General features: G+C 39.2%; 1 protein-coding gene across 1 annotated transcript; it reads right to left on the reverse strand.

The window, feature by feature from the left end:
* Nucleotides 1–274: 274 nt before the first annotated feature.
* RB195_017387 (uncharacterized protein) lies at nucleotides 275–670 on the reverse strand (the record flags this gene model as incomplete). Its single annotated transcript, XM_064184365.1, has 1 exon — nucleotides 275–670. One exon carries the CDS (start codon nucleotides 668–670, stop codon nucleotides 275–277), a length of 396 nt encoding a protein of 131 aa, XP_064040246.1.
* Between the last annotated feature and the right edge of the window lie 16,561 nt (nucleotides 671–17,231).

Raw genomic sequence — 17,231 nt, forward strand, 5'->3', positions numbered from 1 at the left:
CATCATGTCGGTGGAAAATCGTACTTTACTCGATCCTGATAAGTCTGAACATCTGAGGAACCGACCTGCAATCCTTTTTGAGTAACCAGCGAGGCTATTCACTTGTTGTCTCCCGGGATTTTCCTGGAACGTCCCTTAGCAATGGAAGACCATTAAGACGGTACCGTTGCATAACAAGGACGATCCAAGGACGTCGACAACCATATCGCAATCTGCTTCAGTCAAGGCAGATAGGATACGTCGCACGCTGATCGAGACCAAACGTTCATGTCAGTTAATACTGCTCCACCCGAGCCATTCGGAGTTTCTGCAGGATGTCGTCATGGAAGAGGAGATCTTCTGTGATAACGACTGGCAGCGCGTTTGCTGGCGTCCCGAGAATTTCAGCCGTTGCGGAAACCACACCCCAGTCAAAAGTCAGAAGGAGGTAGACCTCCGCTGGTTCTGGAACTCGCAAAGAATGCCAGGTCAGAATTTGCAGCACGACAACTAGACTGTCGACGTCAAAGTATACACGTAATAGCTCCGCCAATTCACTGCCAAAGTCTGAAAAAAATGACCAAGATGTGCTGCCGTCTTGCTCCTCCACGACAACGCGCGGTTGCACGCTTTCGTCGTTTCTGCTGCTCGCCGCCAACTTGAGCACTTGAGAATAGAGACGGCATTCCATCCACCCCACTTCCCAGACCTACTTCCATCAGGCTACTTGCTCTGGGAAATTAACCTTTCTCTGAAGGTACAGCTGTGTGTCACTGGCTTCATATCTGTTGTAGAGTTGTTGTTTGAACCTCAGCCCTCCAGTTTCTGCTTCTGGAAAATCGCATCCTTCTCAAAACAAACACTATGACTGAAACTCATCCTAAGTACATTGACGGATGATCATCATTGTGTGATTATGAAAATATGAAAAGGAATAGGGACTGTGAAGAGTATGCGTGGGTAAAAAATCAAGTACCCAACCTAATATATGCGAGCGTTCCACTCATGTATATCTATGTCGGGAAATTAACATGATGAACAGCCAGACTTCTAACCTGGGCAAGAGGAAACGAGCAACTTGGGAGCATAGCAATAGCATTTGGGATATAGTGAAGAAGACCAAAAACATCCGGTTTACCTATTCATCACCACCGTCGTTCCTACTTTCACTTTCTGTCCAAAAACCGTAGCGTTTCACAACCAGAAAAAAATGCGCGTTCAGCGTTATGGAAAGCTCAATTGAAAGGTTGGTGCCAGAAACACACAACTTATAGAGAGGATTTGAAATTCAGTCCTAAATTAATAATAGAAGATAAGAGACGCTGCCGCATAGCCCAAGAAGAGCAGGATAAAGTGGATCGAACAAGTGTTGCATTTCAACGACAATCGTTGAACCAGAGTTGGAAGCAACTGGATACCTGCAGCTGCAGGAAGACCGTTGACCCGATGGTGAGACTTGATTACAAAGTCCTTTAAAGAAAGAATGCGGCGGGCTTCGTGTCTCTTCCTAGAAGCGCAGGTGATACAAGGTGAAGTAATTAAATAAACAGAAGAGTACACCAATCATAGAAAAATCCTAAGCGAAATCAGATTAAGCTGAACTGAAGTGATGATTTCATCACTGAAACTCTCACAATTGAAAGAGACAAAGAAAAATCCTCAAAAATGCTACAATCAAGGTGTGCACGAGGTGTATCTCAGTCCGACGAGAAACCGATGACTGAGGGCGTCAGATTAACGACGACGCCAATGCCCATCATTCCCCGATGGCTAATTAGCTAGCATGCTGCAGTGGTATGGAATTGTAGCAGATAATACAAATTCGAATGTGCAGTGAAATCACAATACGCCGTAGGAAAACGTAAAAATACACAACTCCTCGGAAAGTAACATTAATGCTCGAGAAGTCGACAAATAGATAATTTTAGAAGAAAAATTACCACCTATGCAAGCGTGGTTACCACTTACTAATGCCAACTCCAAAACACTTATAGATATGTGAGCAATCCAAAAGAATATGAAAATAGGGAATTTCTATCGTTGCTGTTGCAAAGATTCAACCAAATTCTATCAAATTATCAAAAAAATAGTTGTCTCATAAAGAATGAATAATAAAAATAAATTTCCAACAGGCATTGATGGAGTTTTTCGTCGCGGACAAGCGAATTTAGGAGAAGGGAAGATCTACTTTACGGATGGAAGGTGATCCCGAAGAAAAGATGAGAATATATCGAATCTAGAGAATACCAAAACAAAGTTCTCTTAATCTCAATTTCGGAAAATAAAAGCAATGCTTATGTAATGATCTTGGTATCCAAAGGTATCCATGAAAATCCTTAGACCACCGGAAAACATTGTTTATTATATACTCATTAACTTTTCATAAAGAAAAGAAGAAGGATTTTCTAGGAAAACAGCTTTTTTTCTCTAAATCAATCTTTTGACAGAAAAAAAAATAATCTGTAAGAAATTATTTTCATGTAAGTCTAATTGGTTTGTTCACAGATAATCAGTTTTAGAAGTCTCAAATAATAATTTTACAGAGCGTTCAGAATTACTGTAGGATCACTTTGTCACGACGTCAACAGATGTTTTCAAAATCTCCTACAGATTATCGGAATTCTTAGACTTTTCCCAACATCTGATCATGTGACTTCTTCCGATAATGATTTAAATTCATGTGCAGTGTGCTGAAAGGAAGCAATTGCAAGCACATTTGACAACTATCTCACATCCTTTTTGCCTTAATCGAAGCGCAGCACTAGGACTGTTAACAACCCCATATTTCGGCTAACGTTTCATCGTAGACTCCTTATTCAGAGCTTCATTGGTCGGCGACGCGACCGCGGTGCAGAACTGTTTCGCCTCTTACTTTTACTATCCTGAAGAACTACTTCATTAACGATTCGGTAGTTCATATTTTTGAAAATCGGAATGAATTTAAAGGAGCATATTACAGAATTGACGATGTTGGGATTCATCCTCGGAAAGATTTGTAGGTATAGATCGAAAGTATGAGTGGTCGATGGTCAGTTTAGCAACGATAAACTAGTTAAATTTATAGACAAGTTGCAATCTCTGTGCCAAGATTTAAAGAAAGTCGAACTTTCGCACTTCTGAAAGTATGATTGCCATCGCGCTCAATTCTCCCCAACTGTCCAGAAAAATGGTGTGGGAGACGGCCTTGTCACGACCTTGCCGACCTTGCCTTGTACGAAAAGCCTACGCGCCACGTCTGCCACTTGCGTCTGCGTCTGTTGTTAGTTGTTTCGTAGGGAAATTCGATCAGCTACTCATAGCGTTTTCCAGTTACAACGATTGCAATTTAGGGCAGGGTGTAAACGTGATCGAAGCTCCATGTTCACTTATTCGACAACTTCGTGCTTCGCTTGAAAACCTGGACGTACCGTAAGCTGGAGGAAAATGCGCTCAGCGTCATCGAACGGTCAACTGAAAGAGCATGTCCGGCTTTACGTAGGTGAAAGAGGGGATTCAAACTTCAGCGCTACGTCATCGATCGAAGATCAGAGACGGTGCCGCATACGCCAAGGAAAGTGAAGTTGGGTGAGCCGAAGCTGGTGCGCTTCAACGACAATCGCTGTGCCAGAGTTGTGCGCGACTGGATACCACACGATAGTAAACGCTCCGCAGGAAGAGAGGCGGCTCGATGATCAAGGCGAAACGACTTCGTAAAGTCCTTCGAAAAAAGATGTGATGCTCTTCGTGTCCCACACGAAAGGAGAAACCATTGGATGACTCCTGCAATTGGGACAAATGGAAGTATAACTTGTGCCGGCTCCAGCAAATTGACGAACAACTGAAGCACAGGTATCAGGTGTACGTGATCGCACACAAACTCGATATCTACACTTCCAATCCTATTTCTACGTGGAGGGATCCCAAGGTCGTCATTTAGTGGCTGCGTTATAATAAAATCGAAAATCCGAGGAATATGCTATTTTCATGCGGAAACAAAAGGACAAATGTTACTCACGCAACGGCTGTGATCGAATGAAATCGCTTCAATCCAGATCAAACGGAACTTGTCTGGTCGTTGTGGTTGTTGTTATTGTGTGCAGCTGCTGCCTGCTAACAGAAAAGCGTTTGAAGCAGCGAGCCGTAAACAACACTCAGGTTGGAGGAACCAAATTCGCGTAAAAATACGTTCAGAATGGCTAGGAAGTATAGAGGAAGTAGATCCGATCCGTTTTTCTCAAAAGAAACTTCCTCACTTCACCAAATTTCTCCAAATAAAAGAATGGTTCCAGAAAATTCCACTACGCTGGTCACAAAAAAACCAAACAAAGAGTAACAAAGGGGAACAAAGAGAAATAGGATCAAAAAGAAAAAAAATCAGATTATCTATCAATCACTCAAGACTACCTAGTACTAGCTCTAAACAGCAATTTATTTCTGACAGCCGGATTACTGTAACGTTTTTCAAATTGTGCAGCACATTCACGTCAGGGAGCACTGTAAATCTTAATGACATGTATATTTGCGTGATTAACACCTATCACATAAAATAGAAAAATGGAAAATTTTCCCATAAACTATAAGTCATGTACAAGTTCTCACAAAAAGAAAGTAAACATTATTTAAGACTGTGTTCAGATACCAAGGTGCAGGTGTGCAATTTTGCAGGAAAAAGGAGGCGGGAACCCTGGCCAGTTCTCAGGATAAGAAGATAGCGGAGAAAAAAGACGAGATTACTGGATTCCCGTCCAAAAACTAGCTTTCAAAACTAAAAAAAAAAACTCCTTTCAGAAGCCGAAGGAACTACGGGATTTTTTTTAAACTAAATTACTCCTTTCAGTAGAAAACTTTTGTTAAGTGGTTTGACACAAATTTCCGTTTTTCAGTATCTCACGCTGATCTGCGGCTTACGTTGACCTTCCAATAAAAAAATAAATATGGAAGGGAATTTTTAAGGAAACACATAGGTCCGAGCTTGGTTATCTACTTATTTATTTATTTGTTTACTGATTTCTATAGAGCGTACGTTTGTTTATCTTGAATTTTTAGCTGTCACTGTTCAAGACGAATTCATTCGTTATAGAACCAAGGACGACTACCAAATAGTCCACGAGAGCTGGGAATGAGTCGTAAATATAAGCGCAAGGATACTCGATTCGCTCCATGCCGAAAAATCGCCGCGGAGAAGACAGTATGAGTGAGATCCGAGAAAACGCATGTTTCTTCAAACTAAAACGATTCAGGGGGTTCCACAATAAGGAGGAGGTTGCTGTTGGCGTTCATCAACACTTAGCGATCCGGGACTTTTGAGTAGAACGCGTTGAAACGTCCGATTCAACACTCTTAAGAGATCCCATAAGAACTGATAAACGTGGAGCACCTTTTTTTATTTGATTTTTCAATTTTTTAAAATTCTTCTAGTTGTTATTCCTGACCGAACACCACGTGAAAAACGACCTGATTGCAAGAGTGCAATAACGAATGCGTGAAAGAATTCAGAAAAGAAGATCGATCAGGGTTCAAAGGGGAGGCTGGCGGATTTGGCAGAAAAAAAACACGAGCACTCGAGGTCGCCAATAAATTTTTCTCACATTTCAATGTGTCTTATTTGAAGGTTAAAGGATGAAAGGATAAATTGCCCGGCGTAAATCAATCCGCTTGGGATGCGCCAACGCGTTCAGTCCAATTCAGAAATTGTTTCAGGTTTTATTAACACGTCTCTAGGCACTATAATGACCTGTGGGGGTTAGCCAATGTGTCAATTCAGCGTTTTTGTTCACCCAGACAACTCTGGTATCAATTTGTCGATCGTGTAGAAATGAAAAACTTGACTAGAACTAGGGAGGATTCGAAACATCGAACGTGCGGTCACAGCGGACCTCTTATCGACTGCGCTACAACCGTCCATGTCTTTTATTTACCTCAAAAAACATTTTCGTGGACTAACCTGAACGGTTACAGAAGTTAGTGGGTGGATGTGTGAAAGTTTGAAGGCGAAAAAAATCAATTAATTAATTATCAAACGGACAAATAAATAAATGTACGATTGATGAATGAGCGAAGAAGAAGTGAAGCATACATGATGCAAGAGGATAGCTATTGAATACATAGCAAAGACCAAAGGTATAAAAGTTGCAGGCCAGCCACTTGCCTGGTCTGGAGTACACATTTACGCAAAAAGTCCAATAAATCCACAGATGCTATCCCTCCCCAAAGGAAAAAAAAAGAAAGAAAAAGTGGCACACAAGCTTAATATCGGAGTTGGATTTTTGCGAAGGTTTTAAATTAAGCGAGAATTGAACCCCAATACAAAACACTTCGACTAGCGGTGTTTTACTCGTGGATATTGTGTCATTACTGTAGTAGACCTCGTAAAACATTTGAAGTAAAGTAAGGTAGTGAGTAAGTTGAAAAAAAAAACAATTCTGGATCCCTAGTGGTTGAAGAAAAAACTCTGGATCCCAATGGTGGCTCCAATGGTGGCTCCGGTGATCCCAATGTCAGACACCAAAAACGTCGACAGAATGCCCGTCTGGTAACTAACACTGGAAACTCAGAACACCCATTTTTAAAATTGAAGGAACTAGGGGATTTTTCCGCTGAATTTTAAACAAATACTAACAAATTTAAACAAATGTTGAAATGAAACGTTTTGTTCAGTGGTGGAGCCTAAATTTTCCTCATCCCTCTCTTACGATCTCATGCTGCTGATCTCAATCCTCAGAGTAGGTCAAATTCACGCTGCCGTCAAGATATATTTTTGCTTATCGATCAATACGTACGTGCATCAGGTGGAATAAGCACAGAAATGAGATTTTTTCTTTGGTAGCCATTTCTGTATATTTTTACTGCATTCCATAAGAAAAGAAGTATTTTCTATATTTTCTATTTCGTAACTAACTAGCATGTTTCCTTTGTTCTGTTTCTAGCCACCACCACAATTCGTTCACATTCACTCTTTTATCGTCTGTATGGTATGTATGTAATTGCGGACATATACGAACAAGAGAGCACTTTACAGGAGATCTAATTACATAGCATTCATTTTTAATTTTTTTTTTGTCTTTACATCTGTGGAAAGAAAAAAAGCTACACAGGAAACCAATTACGATAAAAGAGCGAATGTGTAACGTGCATAGTCGCACTCAACTAAATAATTCGACTGGAAAAGTAGATTTGTTTATTTCCATCACTTTATTTTTCCTGCATCACTACTATTTTGCTCAGAATTTTTATCTTAATTGGAAAATTTCATTACAAATTATTCGTCAATTTTTTTTTCTCAATCTGACTGTTAGTTCTAATGCAACTAATCTAATGTATGTAGTTCTAATCTATTCCATTCATAACCTTCTTAACCGTCTTATTCTACTCCTTTCTCTTCCTTTTTCCTCTCCTCCTCCTCTTTCTGTTCCTCCCATCATCTATGCAGATTACTAGCGATATTCTAAATTAATCGTCGTAATTATGCAGCCACTTTATCTAATATGAATATGAAATATAAAATAAAATAATAATACAAAATATAACATTGGAAACGTAGAGAAAGAATAAAATAGTAAAATAAAACAGAAATAGAACAAATGGTGTAAATCAGATAGAAAATTGATATCTGGATTATTCTCCGCGTATCCATAGTGTCAATGGAAATATTCGCAGTATACGCTTCAAATCATAGCTCTCCGACGGAACGAAGTCCTGGTTTCTCTGGCGAAAACGAAACTGGGCCTGCTCGAAGCCCTGTTATTGAAATCGAACCTTTCCAATACGCTGCGAGCGGTAATGATACACATTTTAATTATTCAAGACTTATGAATACATGAATACAAACCGACAAAGAGACATACACAGCGCTAGAAGACCAAATGAGGGGATGACTAGCTAAAAAGAACTGCAAAAAAAGCTGCACACAAGTTCTTTTCATCATATATTTACAAAGCACAAACTTGTTTATCTGCTTGTTTATCCACTTATTTATTCAGTTGCTGCATGTTCGCTTCCAATCCGTTAAATCGAAAGCAAAAAGTAGTGTAAGAATGCCTTATATTTCATGTGGAAAAAAAATTTCAAGACGCATTTTTAGACAATTTAATTCCAACATACAACGAAATTGAGGGTATTTAAATCTCTCTACAAATCTACTGTGCTATATATATATGTAGATGTAGTTCATGATCAATTACCATGAAAGTTCAGATGTAGTTCACGTTCATTTACAATCTTGTTATCCTGAAAAACGGTGTGAGAAACGACCTGATTGCTCGAATTCTCCTACGAGGCACCTAGCGACGTTCCACGTCTGCAAGCGAGCGATCAATCAGTGAACTGAACCACAACCCATTACCTCTTCCACTCGCTGGGCTGCTTGACGCTGCGCGTACGCCTACGCTCGCAGACATGACACGTCACTGGGTGCTTTGTCGTGGGGATTGGCTGCAACAGGGTCGTTTCCCTTAAAGCTTTTTTCATGGATAATTAGTGGGGAGGTTAAACGTGATCGCACTCATACTAGTGACCTACACCCATAACACTATCCATGCGTGGAAAGATCTCGACATCCACAATTTCATAGTATGCTGTCTTTAAAGGCATCGCCCCACGAATCTGGGGTGTTGCGGATTTCAGGTAGAGAGTTCCTACACAGAGTCGTAGATTATGAAGAGAAGGGTTAATCCCGTCCATTTCTTCCTAATTGCCGTAAAAAAACGGTCCGGAAGATGCGGAGCATGCACAAGGCTGGCGCGCTCTAATCGAACTCGTTGTGGAAAATAGCGCGCTGGAACGCTCGAAGCTATATCTTCCGAGCCGTTTTTCACGGCAATTAAGAAGAAATAGACGGAACCTCTATTCTCTCCAAAATCTACGACTCCGTATAGGCACAACCCACCTGAAACCGACGCCGCCCCAAATTCGTGGAGTGATGCCTTTAAGTATCAATCACCAGGCGAACTTCTCACTTCTATAACAACAATCACTTAGGATTGAAAAAACGCTTTAAAACCCCTAAAAATAAAATGATTAAATACTTAGGGAGATAATATTAAAACGTGTCGGCTCACTAGCTTCGCTCCTCTATAAGTTTCCTTACCTACAATATTGGAAGCTCTTGCGTAGTGCAGGTGAAACGATACCGAGGCTTGGAAAGCGAAGAGAATGAGTCTGATAGGCCATACACAGTATCAAAAACCTCCAGCCATTTTTACATCTTTGATAATTAGGGAGAGATTGTAAAAAGTCATCGCCTCGTTGAAAAAACAAGAAAACACAGACCTTATCTAAGTTTTAATCATCACCAGGTAAAATTCTTAAAAACCATCTACGAATTTTTGATCTATCCACAACGAAGGTGCTCTGACCGAAGAAAAGGCGAAACGATGAGTTAATCAACAGAAAACGAGGAAACGAAAAAGCTGAAATTTTACCACAAATCTACTGGATAATAATTATTTGTTAGAAAAGGGACCAATTTACCATGGCTTAGCCTGCTCTAAACTCTCCTAACCTAGAAATTTACTCTTAGCTGCGCATATTAGAGTTTTCATGTCGCAGCTCATAGTAAACGTCGCAGTTCACTTCTCGCCTAGGAGAATTCAACGAACCTCAACAAAATATCACCAAAATACATCTAATTTATCTAATTTATCATCTAACAGCGATTGGTAACGACTACGTTTTGCATGAGACTAGACGTTACCTGTGGGTTATCGTGTGCAGCAAATATCCAGAGAAATACTGAAGTTTTCAAAAATCGAAGAACTTTTGGATTTCTCGAATTCTTTTCGGAAAAACTGTTATTCGGAAGCGCTTAGCATAAACCGAAAGGCGGATTTTCGGGAAGATCTGTTTCTATGAAGAAGGGAATAAATCAGTCTTAACTTCCGGGGGAAGAGGAGCGAAATAGAGAGAGGAGATAGATCCAGTGCATCTAATGCTATAAAACCATGCCTACCCTACGGAATGAGGTGATTATGCATATGAAAATTGACTCATAAATCATGGATCATTATCAATGTAGCTGAACAACACAACCGAATGCTTTTGGTCGAAAACAAAACGTATACGGGGCCGATATTAATAAAAGAGCGGGAACCGTGTAGATAACAAGAGGAGCGCCAAAGCGGCAACGGATGAGAAGGGATCCAACGAAACCTTTTATAAAGGAACGAACGTTGTTTCACACGAAACACACAGAATTTCAGGAATAGAAATATGAGAAAAGCAGCCGAGTCCAGAGAAAACCAATAAGAATGCAGTTTATTTGTAAATAATAGTTAATCCTATGGTAAAATACAGAAATGGTGAAATGGCGATAGAGAAGGGGGCGTGCAAAATCCGATTGTGCCGACTAAAATCCCGTGATAAACCCATTTTGATCTACAGTTTCCATCTAGATCGAAATTAAAAGTAGCAAATCAATTGAGAAAATCCTATGATAATATCCAACTAAACCTTTAAAAAATGTACCGTAATCTAATCCGGACAAATTGGAATAAAATTCCATACCTCCAACTCAAGCATTCGTTTAGAAAAAATCATCTTGAAACTGATCAAGAGCCGATAAAGTCGGGATAGTCCGGATCAATAGCTAATCAATATAATCAACCTATGTTGCCGATTTCAGTAATCATTTTTTTGTTTTGATAAATTTTCATTGATCGCTGGTTTTGCATAGGATTTACTACGACTCCCATCTGCGTTTATACTATCGAATCCGCCTTCCCAACATTCAGTGGGAATCGATTGAAATATTTCAGTATATCGTTCCTGAACATTTTTTAAAAAGCAAGAAAATAGTAAGAAAATCAATAAACTCGGGTCTATGGGTTTTTTTAGGATAATTAGTGTGCTTTACAATTACCAAGTTTGCCTTTTCGTTAAATTTTTTCTATTCGCAGTCGGCCTGAATTTTGCGCCAAAATTATCGACTATCTATCCGATCGATGGATGAGGATCATTGACTATTTTGGTGATTACAATGTATGACTAAATAATTTACTGGCAAATTAAAAAATAGTCAAAAATGTGTTTAGAAAAACCGTATCAGATAAACAACAGAGAGCGTAGCCAAATATTTAGCACACGAACAAAAATTAAATAAATTGAAAATCACAACCTCTGGATTTCAAGAATTTCATTTTAGATTCAAGGATTTAGGAAAATTGGAAAAGAACGAAAAGAAAGTAAATAATGGAACCACTAGGTAAATAACGGAGATAGCAAAAAAAAAGACTGAATGTTTTGATATTCGAATATATCTGTTCGAAATTATCTGTTCAAGAATTCGAATATTCTGGAAAGACGATAGAGATACATTCGGTGGGGAAGCGAAATTTCTGGATGCTAGAGAAACTTGAAGCCGTTAGCTGGTCTATGACAGAGGCATTTTGCCCCTAGACGACACTTAACGGATCCCAAACTACACGGCACAAGCCCGGCACCACTCATCTGTCACAAATAGGAGTGTTCTGTCATTGCTGTGGATGCTATAGTGCTGAGATAAAATATGAACCGCCAACGTCGGGTCGCTTTCTAACCGGCCTTTTTTCCTCGGTTTTCTTCTGGGAGCGAGAAAATGTAGCATAAGCCACGTCCAATACTCGAATCGAACTCGTGGAAAGGATTTCACTACCATTCCAGTTAAAACAACTGAATTTTGCGAGTTCACTGCGCACGTACTTATCGACGTTTCCCTTGAAAACATGTCAACTGCAATGAGTGCAGGGTAACTGCGATGTCATAATGCTCGAATAGGACGATATTTCAGGAGGAGAGGAATCACGTGACAGATCGCCCGGGAACGAACCGCAGAATATTCGGAAAACAGCCGACTCCGCGTAGAGTAGCTGAATCTTAAGAGCATTCCTTGCAAAACCCCGCAAAAACTCGCCAGTTGTGAAGAATTTTTAGCGTTTAGTTCAGTAGTTTCTAATGAAATGTGTGAGAATAAGAGGTGAAATGTGAATAAGACTAGGTTTCACTGAAAATGACTCATTTTCCTGTTAGCCTACGTACATCCTATGTAGAACAGTTGTTTCAAAGAAAAAATAGGCGTGATAAAACTAATAGTAGTAAAATTTTTCATTTTGAAAGGTGTAGAAGGCGCTACGGGAAAGCTAAGATTAAAAATACTAAGAGGTCCAGGAAAAGAGAAATTCTGGAGAACAAAAGCGGGAATTCCGCAAGAAATCCATAGAACTTGGATTAAAAGGCAACTAACTAACTGTTGCTCTGCCGCACTCTTGCAGGAGAACCGAATTCCACTCCAATTTTTTTTTGGACTATAAGTTGAAAAAGTTGTTGACTTCAGGAGAAAAATCCTGAAACTAGGCTAAAAAAAAGGATAAGAATGAAGCCACCGGCGTATAAATCCGTTAGAGATGCGCCAACGCGTTTGACTGCAGATCGGAGTCGTTGAGGTTTCAGGAACGAGTGTTCGTCCATGCAATGACTTACGGATGTCAGCCAATTTCTTTAATCAATGTTTTGTGTTCTCCCAGACACGTCTTGTGCCAATTTTACGACTCTGGAGGGATCAAAGGCCTGGTGTGCACTAGGGCGAATTCGAACCAACGAAGGATCGTGCAGTTCTTCTTACCGACTGGACTACCGCCGCCTTTTGCTGAGAAAGTCCAAAGAAGATTGGAAATTCGCGAACAGCGACAATCAAAGGTCTACATTTATTAATAGATTGGGAAGGAGGGGGAGGAGGGATTTTTTTTTTTTGCCTTTTCCGCAGGACACCTAAGCGCTCACTGATATAGGACAGTGTGGCCTCATAATTTATACCAACTACTAAATAAGGCGTAAGACTGACCGTCCGACGCGAATCCCTACACATTCAGTGATCAGGAGGACCTCAAACTTACGTAATTGAACCCGCGTATACCGCAGACTGCTAGGGTGTCGCGACCACAGTTTTGCAGGAAGGTTTTCGAGTTAGTGTGAGAAGGAGAAGTGTTCACAGTCAACAGAAAAAGAGATCGCAGCAACATGTTCAGCAGAGCTGAAGTGAACGCTGCTGAGGAGCGAGGCAAAGTAAGACAGGCCTAGATCACTGCCTCAAGCAATGAGGGTCTGGCTCGTCTCTTTTTGTAACGTATAGAATCGCTCGGAATGTAGCTCCCGGAGGTAATCGACAACGCTGAAGAGGGATACGTGTGGCACGTGGATGATATCTCATAGTAATAATATTTCTTTTTCATTTTTTTCTCCTCTTTCGTTCCAAGCCTACCTCGGGTTCGACATTTGGTTCGGGTTAGAGGATTGCGACGAGAACTGCAGGGTTTTTATTGTGGATATCGGTATGGCGCGAAAAGTGCCTCCAGCGAATTATCGACATCATTCATATTGACCTACTCATGCCATCCAGGTGAAAACGTAAGAGCTAAAGTTCTTTTTGTATACGTTGATCACATTCCTTACAAATACCAAGAAAGAAGGAATGAAATTTTGGACTTTCTAAGGTAATCTATGGACGTCTCCGATAATCTTTTGGAAGATTCCTTTTGGCTTGATAATCAGGGATATTTTTTGAACACACTTCCTTTCTCATATTAGTATCTGTGCGGTGAAAAGACAGTGTTACCAGAGCGAAGCCAGCAGCTCACGCTGGGGTTCCTGAGGTCGGCACATTTGGATTCGTAATCTAGACGGAATTCTCTAAAATTCATTGCAAAAATTACAATAAAATTTTTATTAAGATGTCAACTACGTTTGGTACACATGAAGTTCGATAGTACTTACTTTTTCAAACGAGAAATTTCATGCATTGTAATGAATTCGAAGGAAAATGGCAGTTAACGAGCCATACGCACCCCATATGGAAACGATACATTTGTCATTCATCATTATATGAGAAGTTGCAGATTTATTTGTTACGAGATCTATTTCATTTATTAGCAATTATTTATTATTCTATTTATTTGAATAGATATATTTTTATTCGAATAGATATTTCATTTATTTTAATAAATACGATAGAGTGCTGTTGAAGACGATTATAAAACGAAGTGAATAAATCAATTAATAATAATTTATTAATAGGCAACGGTTTTTTCTTGGACCACGTATTATGGTGAATCTTATATTTTCATGTTTTATTACTAGTGAAATCTGTGTAATTTCTTCTTTTTTTCACAAAGCTTTGAAAAGAAATTGACTGACGAATGAGACTTTATTCAATTTATTTTGAGACCTTCAATTTTGAGACCTTTTTCTTTATTCAATTCGATATTTAATTGGAAATTTTAGGGAAGGATTAGAATTTTGGAGAGTTTATAGGAGGAGAGAAATAGGGGAGTTACCGAAAACGAAAACTCAATCAACTCAAATTTTTAACATTTTACAATTGAATCTCGGCGGATTTCTACTCTCAAAATTTTTTTTAAAAAAGCCCCTAGAAAAAAGGTGAATGTTTGCGTGATCTATCTTCAAATTTCGATATAAATGCTAATTGAATTATTGTATTTTACGCCAATTAAAACCAGAATTTAATGTTTGAAAATGGCGTATCCTGACCAGATTTTACTACTGTCAGTTATATCTTGATGTATCGGTGTCGAGTTAAACGGGGAAACCAGTCCGGTCAAGGAAGAACAGTAAGAAGTGGGTTGTAAAAGTGTGTTTCTGTTGTTTTCACGGGAGATTTCTTAACAGGTGTTTACTACGCTGATAAATGTGGATTTCTAAAGTTTTCTGCGCATTTCTGAAGCACATGTCGAAACGTAGGGTTGCTACTAAGTATGCAAGGTTTTTTTAATTCCTTCTAGATTTGTAGGTCTATTGGGCACTTCAACAGCACAAAACTATAATGTAATAGAACAATATATAATTAATTACTATGCGATTACTATTAATTAAATAGCTACTACTAATAGATAATAAGCTGTAGTATTTAAGAATTATTCAAATACCATCGTTTCACTATATTTTGGAAACTGAAAAAAAATACAAAAAGGATCTTTCGCGAATTTAGCAGCACACCCGAACACCAACCGATGTAGAGGAATGTCATTCCACAATTAGTATATTTTAAAGTCTGATAATTTGAATTCATGATTTACACAAAATCCTTTAAAATTTGCAGTGCAAAAAAATTACGATGAAATTCTAATTAAGATGTCGACTACGTAAGGCACGCATCAAAGGCATCACCCCACGAATCTGAGGTGGTACGGATTTCAGGAGGAGTATTCTTATAAGGGATCGTAGATTATGGAGAGGGGAGTGATTCCGTCCATTTCTTACTAATTGGCGTAAAAAAAGGGCCCTGAAGACGCGGCGCGTGCACAAGGCTGGCGCGCTCCAATCGGATTCGTTGTAAAAAATAGCGCGCCAGGACAACCGAAGCCGCGTCTTCCGGGCCGTTTTTTACGGCAATTAGGAAGAAATAGACGGAATCGATCCTCTCTCCATAATCTACGATCCCGTATACGAATAATCCACCTGAAATCCGTACCACCTCAGATTCGTGGGGTGATGCCTATAAGTTCTTGAAGTACATTGCGTATTCTTAGCGAAAGAGTATGGGAATCGAAGAGCGAATAGAACACTAGAGAAAGGCGAAAGAATGTGTGTTGAAGAGAGTGCGTTATCCTGATGAGTGTGAATGAAATGTTGGATTAGGTGGTTTGAAACATAGATGTAGATGTCAGATGTCGAGTGCTGGTCCAGGCGCTAAGAATGGCCGCATTTCTTCGATATGAACCACATGACGATACATCTTCGCTAGCACTTAGTCAATACAATTATCGCTACGACACTGACAACGGCAGCAGCAGCGACGACGTCGACGACGACGACAACTAAAGCGATGGGCCTAAAATGCGCACGATGAATGTCAAAAACATCGGCACCGCGCCCCAATGACGCGCCATTTCGTCATTAGCACAGCGTCGGCGACCGTCGTCGTCAATGTTGACGTTCGTGTTTGAAAGCTACTACCGATGTGTTGTTTTCATGGTAAAACGACAAATTAGCCTATATGTGAATTGAACGAAATGCACTTAAATGCACTTTTTCACTCACCATCGTAGACATTTGTCTATCTACCATGAAAAATAGATCTGCATTAAAAAGATGGTAAATTTTACATAGAGCACGAATGTACAGAATTCCGAGTTCCAGTCACAAAATTTCCGATTCTTTGAAGAACGGATGAAAGGACCAGAAATTTTCGGATTTTCCGCGTTTTTTTTGTTTTTTCAACTTTAGACTATAGAATAAATATGAAGACGGAGTTGCAGAGATATTATAAGAACAAGGCTGTGAAGATTTCTTTTTGGAACTATTGTGAGTGGAATTATTGTACGAATGTAAATAGTTTATATGAAGAGATTTTCAAATGTTTTCCCATAATAGCAACCGGGAAATAACCAAAGAAATCCAAAATTCGTTCGTTAGCTTATAGCTATGAGATGTGGTGCAACGGCTGAATAATAGCGAATTGTGGCAAATCAAGCCTCACATTCCGAGATTAATCGAAGAAAAAAGCAATGCAATACCAGTAATACTAGTATCCATTAACCTGCCCTAAGTGGATCTTAGAAGAATTCAAGATTGAAAGGAAAAGTATCAACCAATACGTCAAAAAAAGTGATTATGGTTGCAGAAAATAATTGCAACCTTTCATATTCATTGCGTAAATATACGTGCGTAAAGTTGCGCACCGTAGCGCAATCTGAAAATAACTTCCGGTTCACACTCCTTATTCAAACGGTTGTAGGAAATAGCGAAAAGAAATTTTGGAACTCCTCGAAACGTTAAAATAATAAACAGATATAAATAGAAGCCACAAAAAAAAAGATATTGAGAAAAAAAAACCCTCCAGATTGATAGAAGATATACGCGTACTAATCAACCAAAACCATTAAACAATTTCTTAGGATACGATAACTTGAAATATTTTTTCCAACCTTGCACTGTAAATTAAACATATTTATAATGATAAGATCAGTACAGAGGATAACAATATTTGCGAAAAAAAGAAGCGTCTTTCTGGGATTTGAAGGTTGCATTACTGGTAGCGGAAGTTTTAAAACAAATCTCTCCTCTGGAACAGACGACTGTACTTTTAAAGTAGTTAGATAACGGTATCCTCTATAACACTGAGATGGATACTCATAAATTCACTAAGCACTGAAATCCTAGGTGTTAGGTTTGCTGTGTATACGAAGCTGATTATACAACTGAAAAAATGCTAATTTATATGTTTACTAGGGAGAAATTTGTTCTAGACTAAGAAAAAAGTGAAGAACGAAGTGTAATTAAAGGCATCA

Source organism: Necator americanus, chromosome II (genome assembly GCF_031761385.1).
Source record: "Necator americanus strain Aroian chromosome II, whole genome shotgun sequence".
Classification (NCBI taxonomy): Eukaryota; Metazoa; Nematoda; class Chromadorea; order Rhabditida; family Ancylostomatidae; genus Necator; species Necator americanus.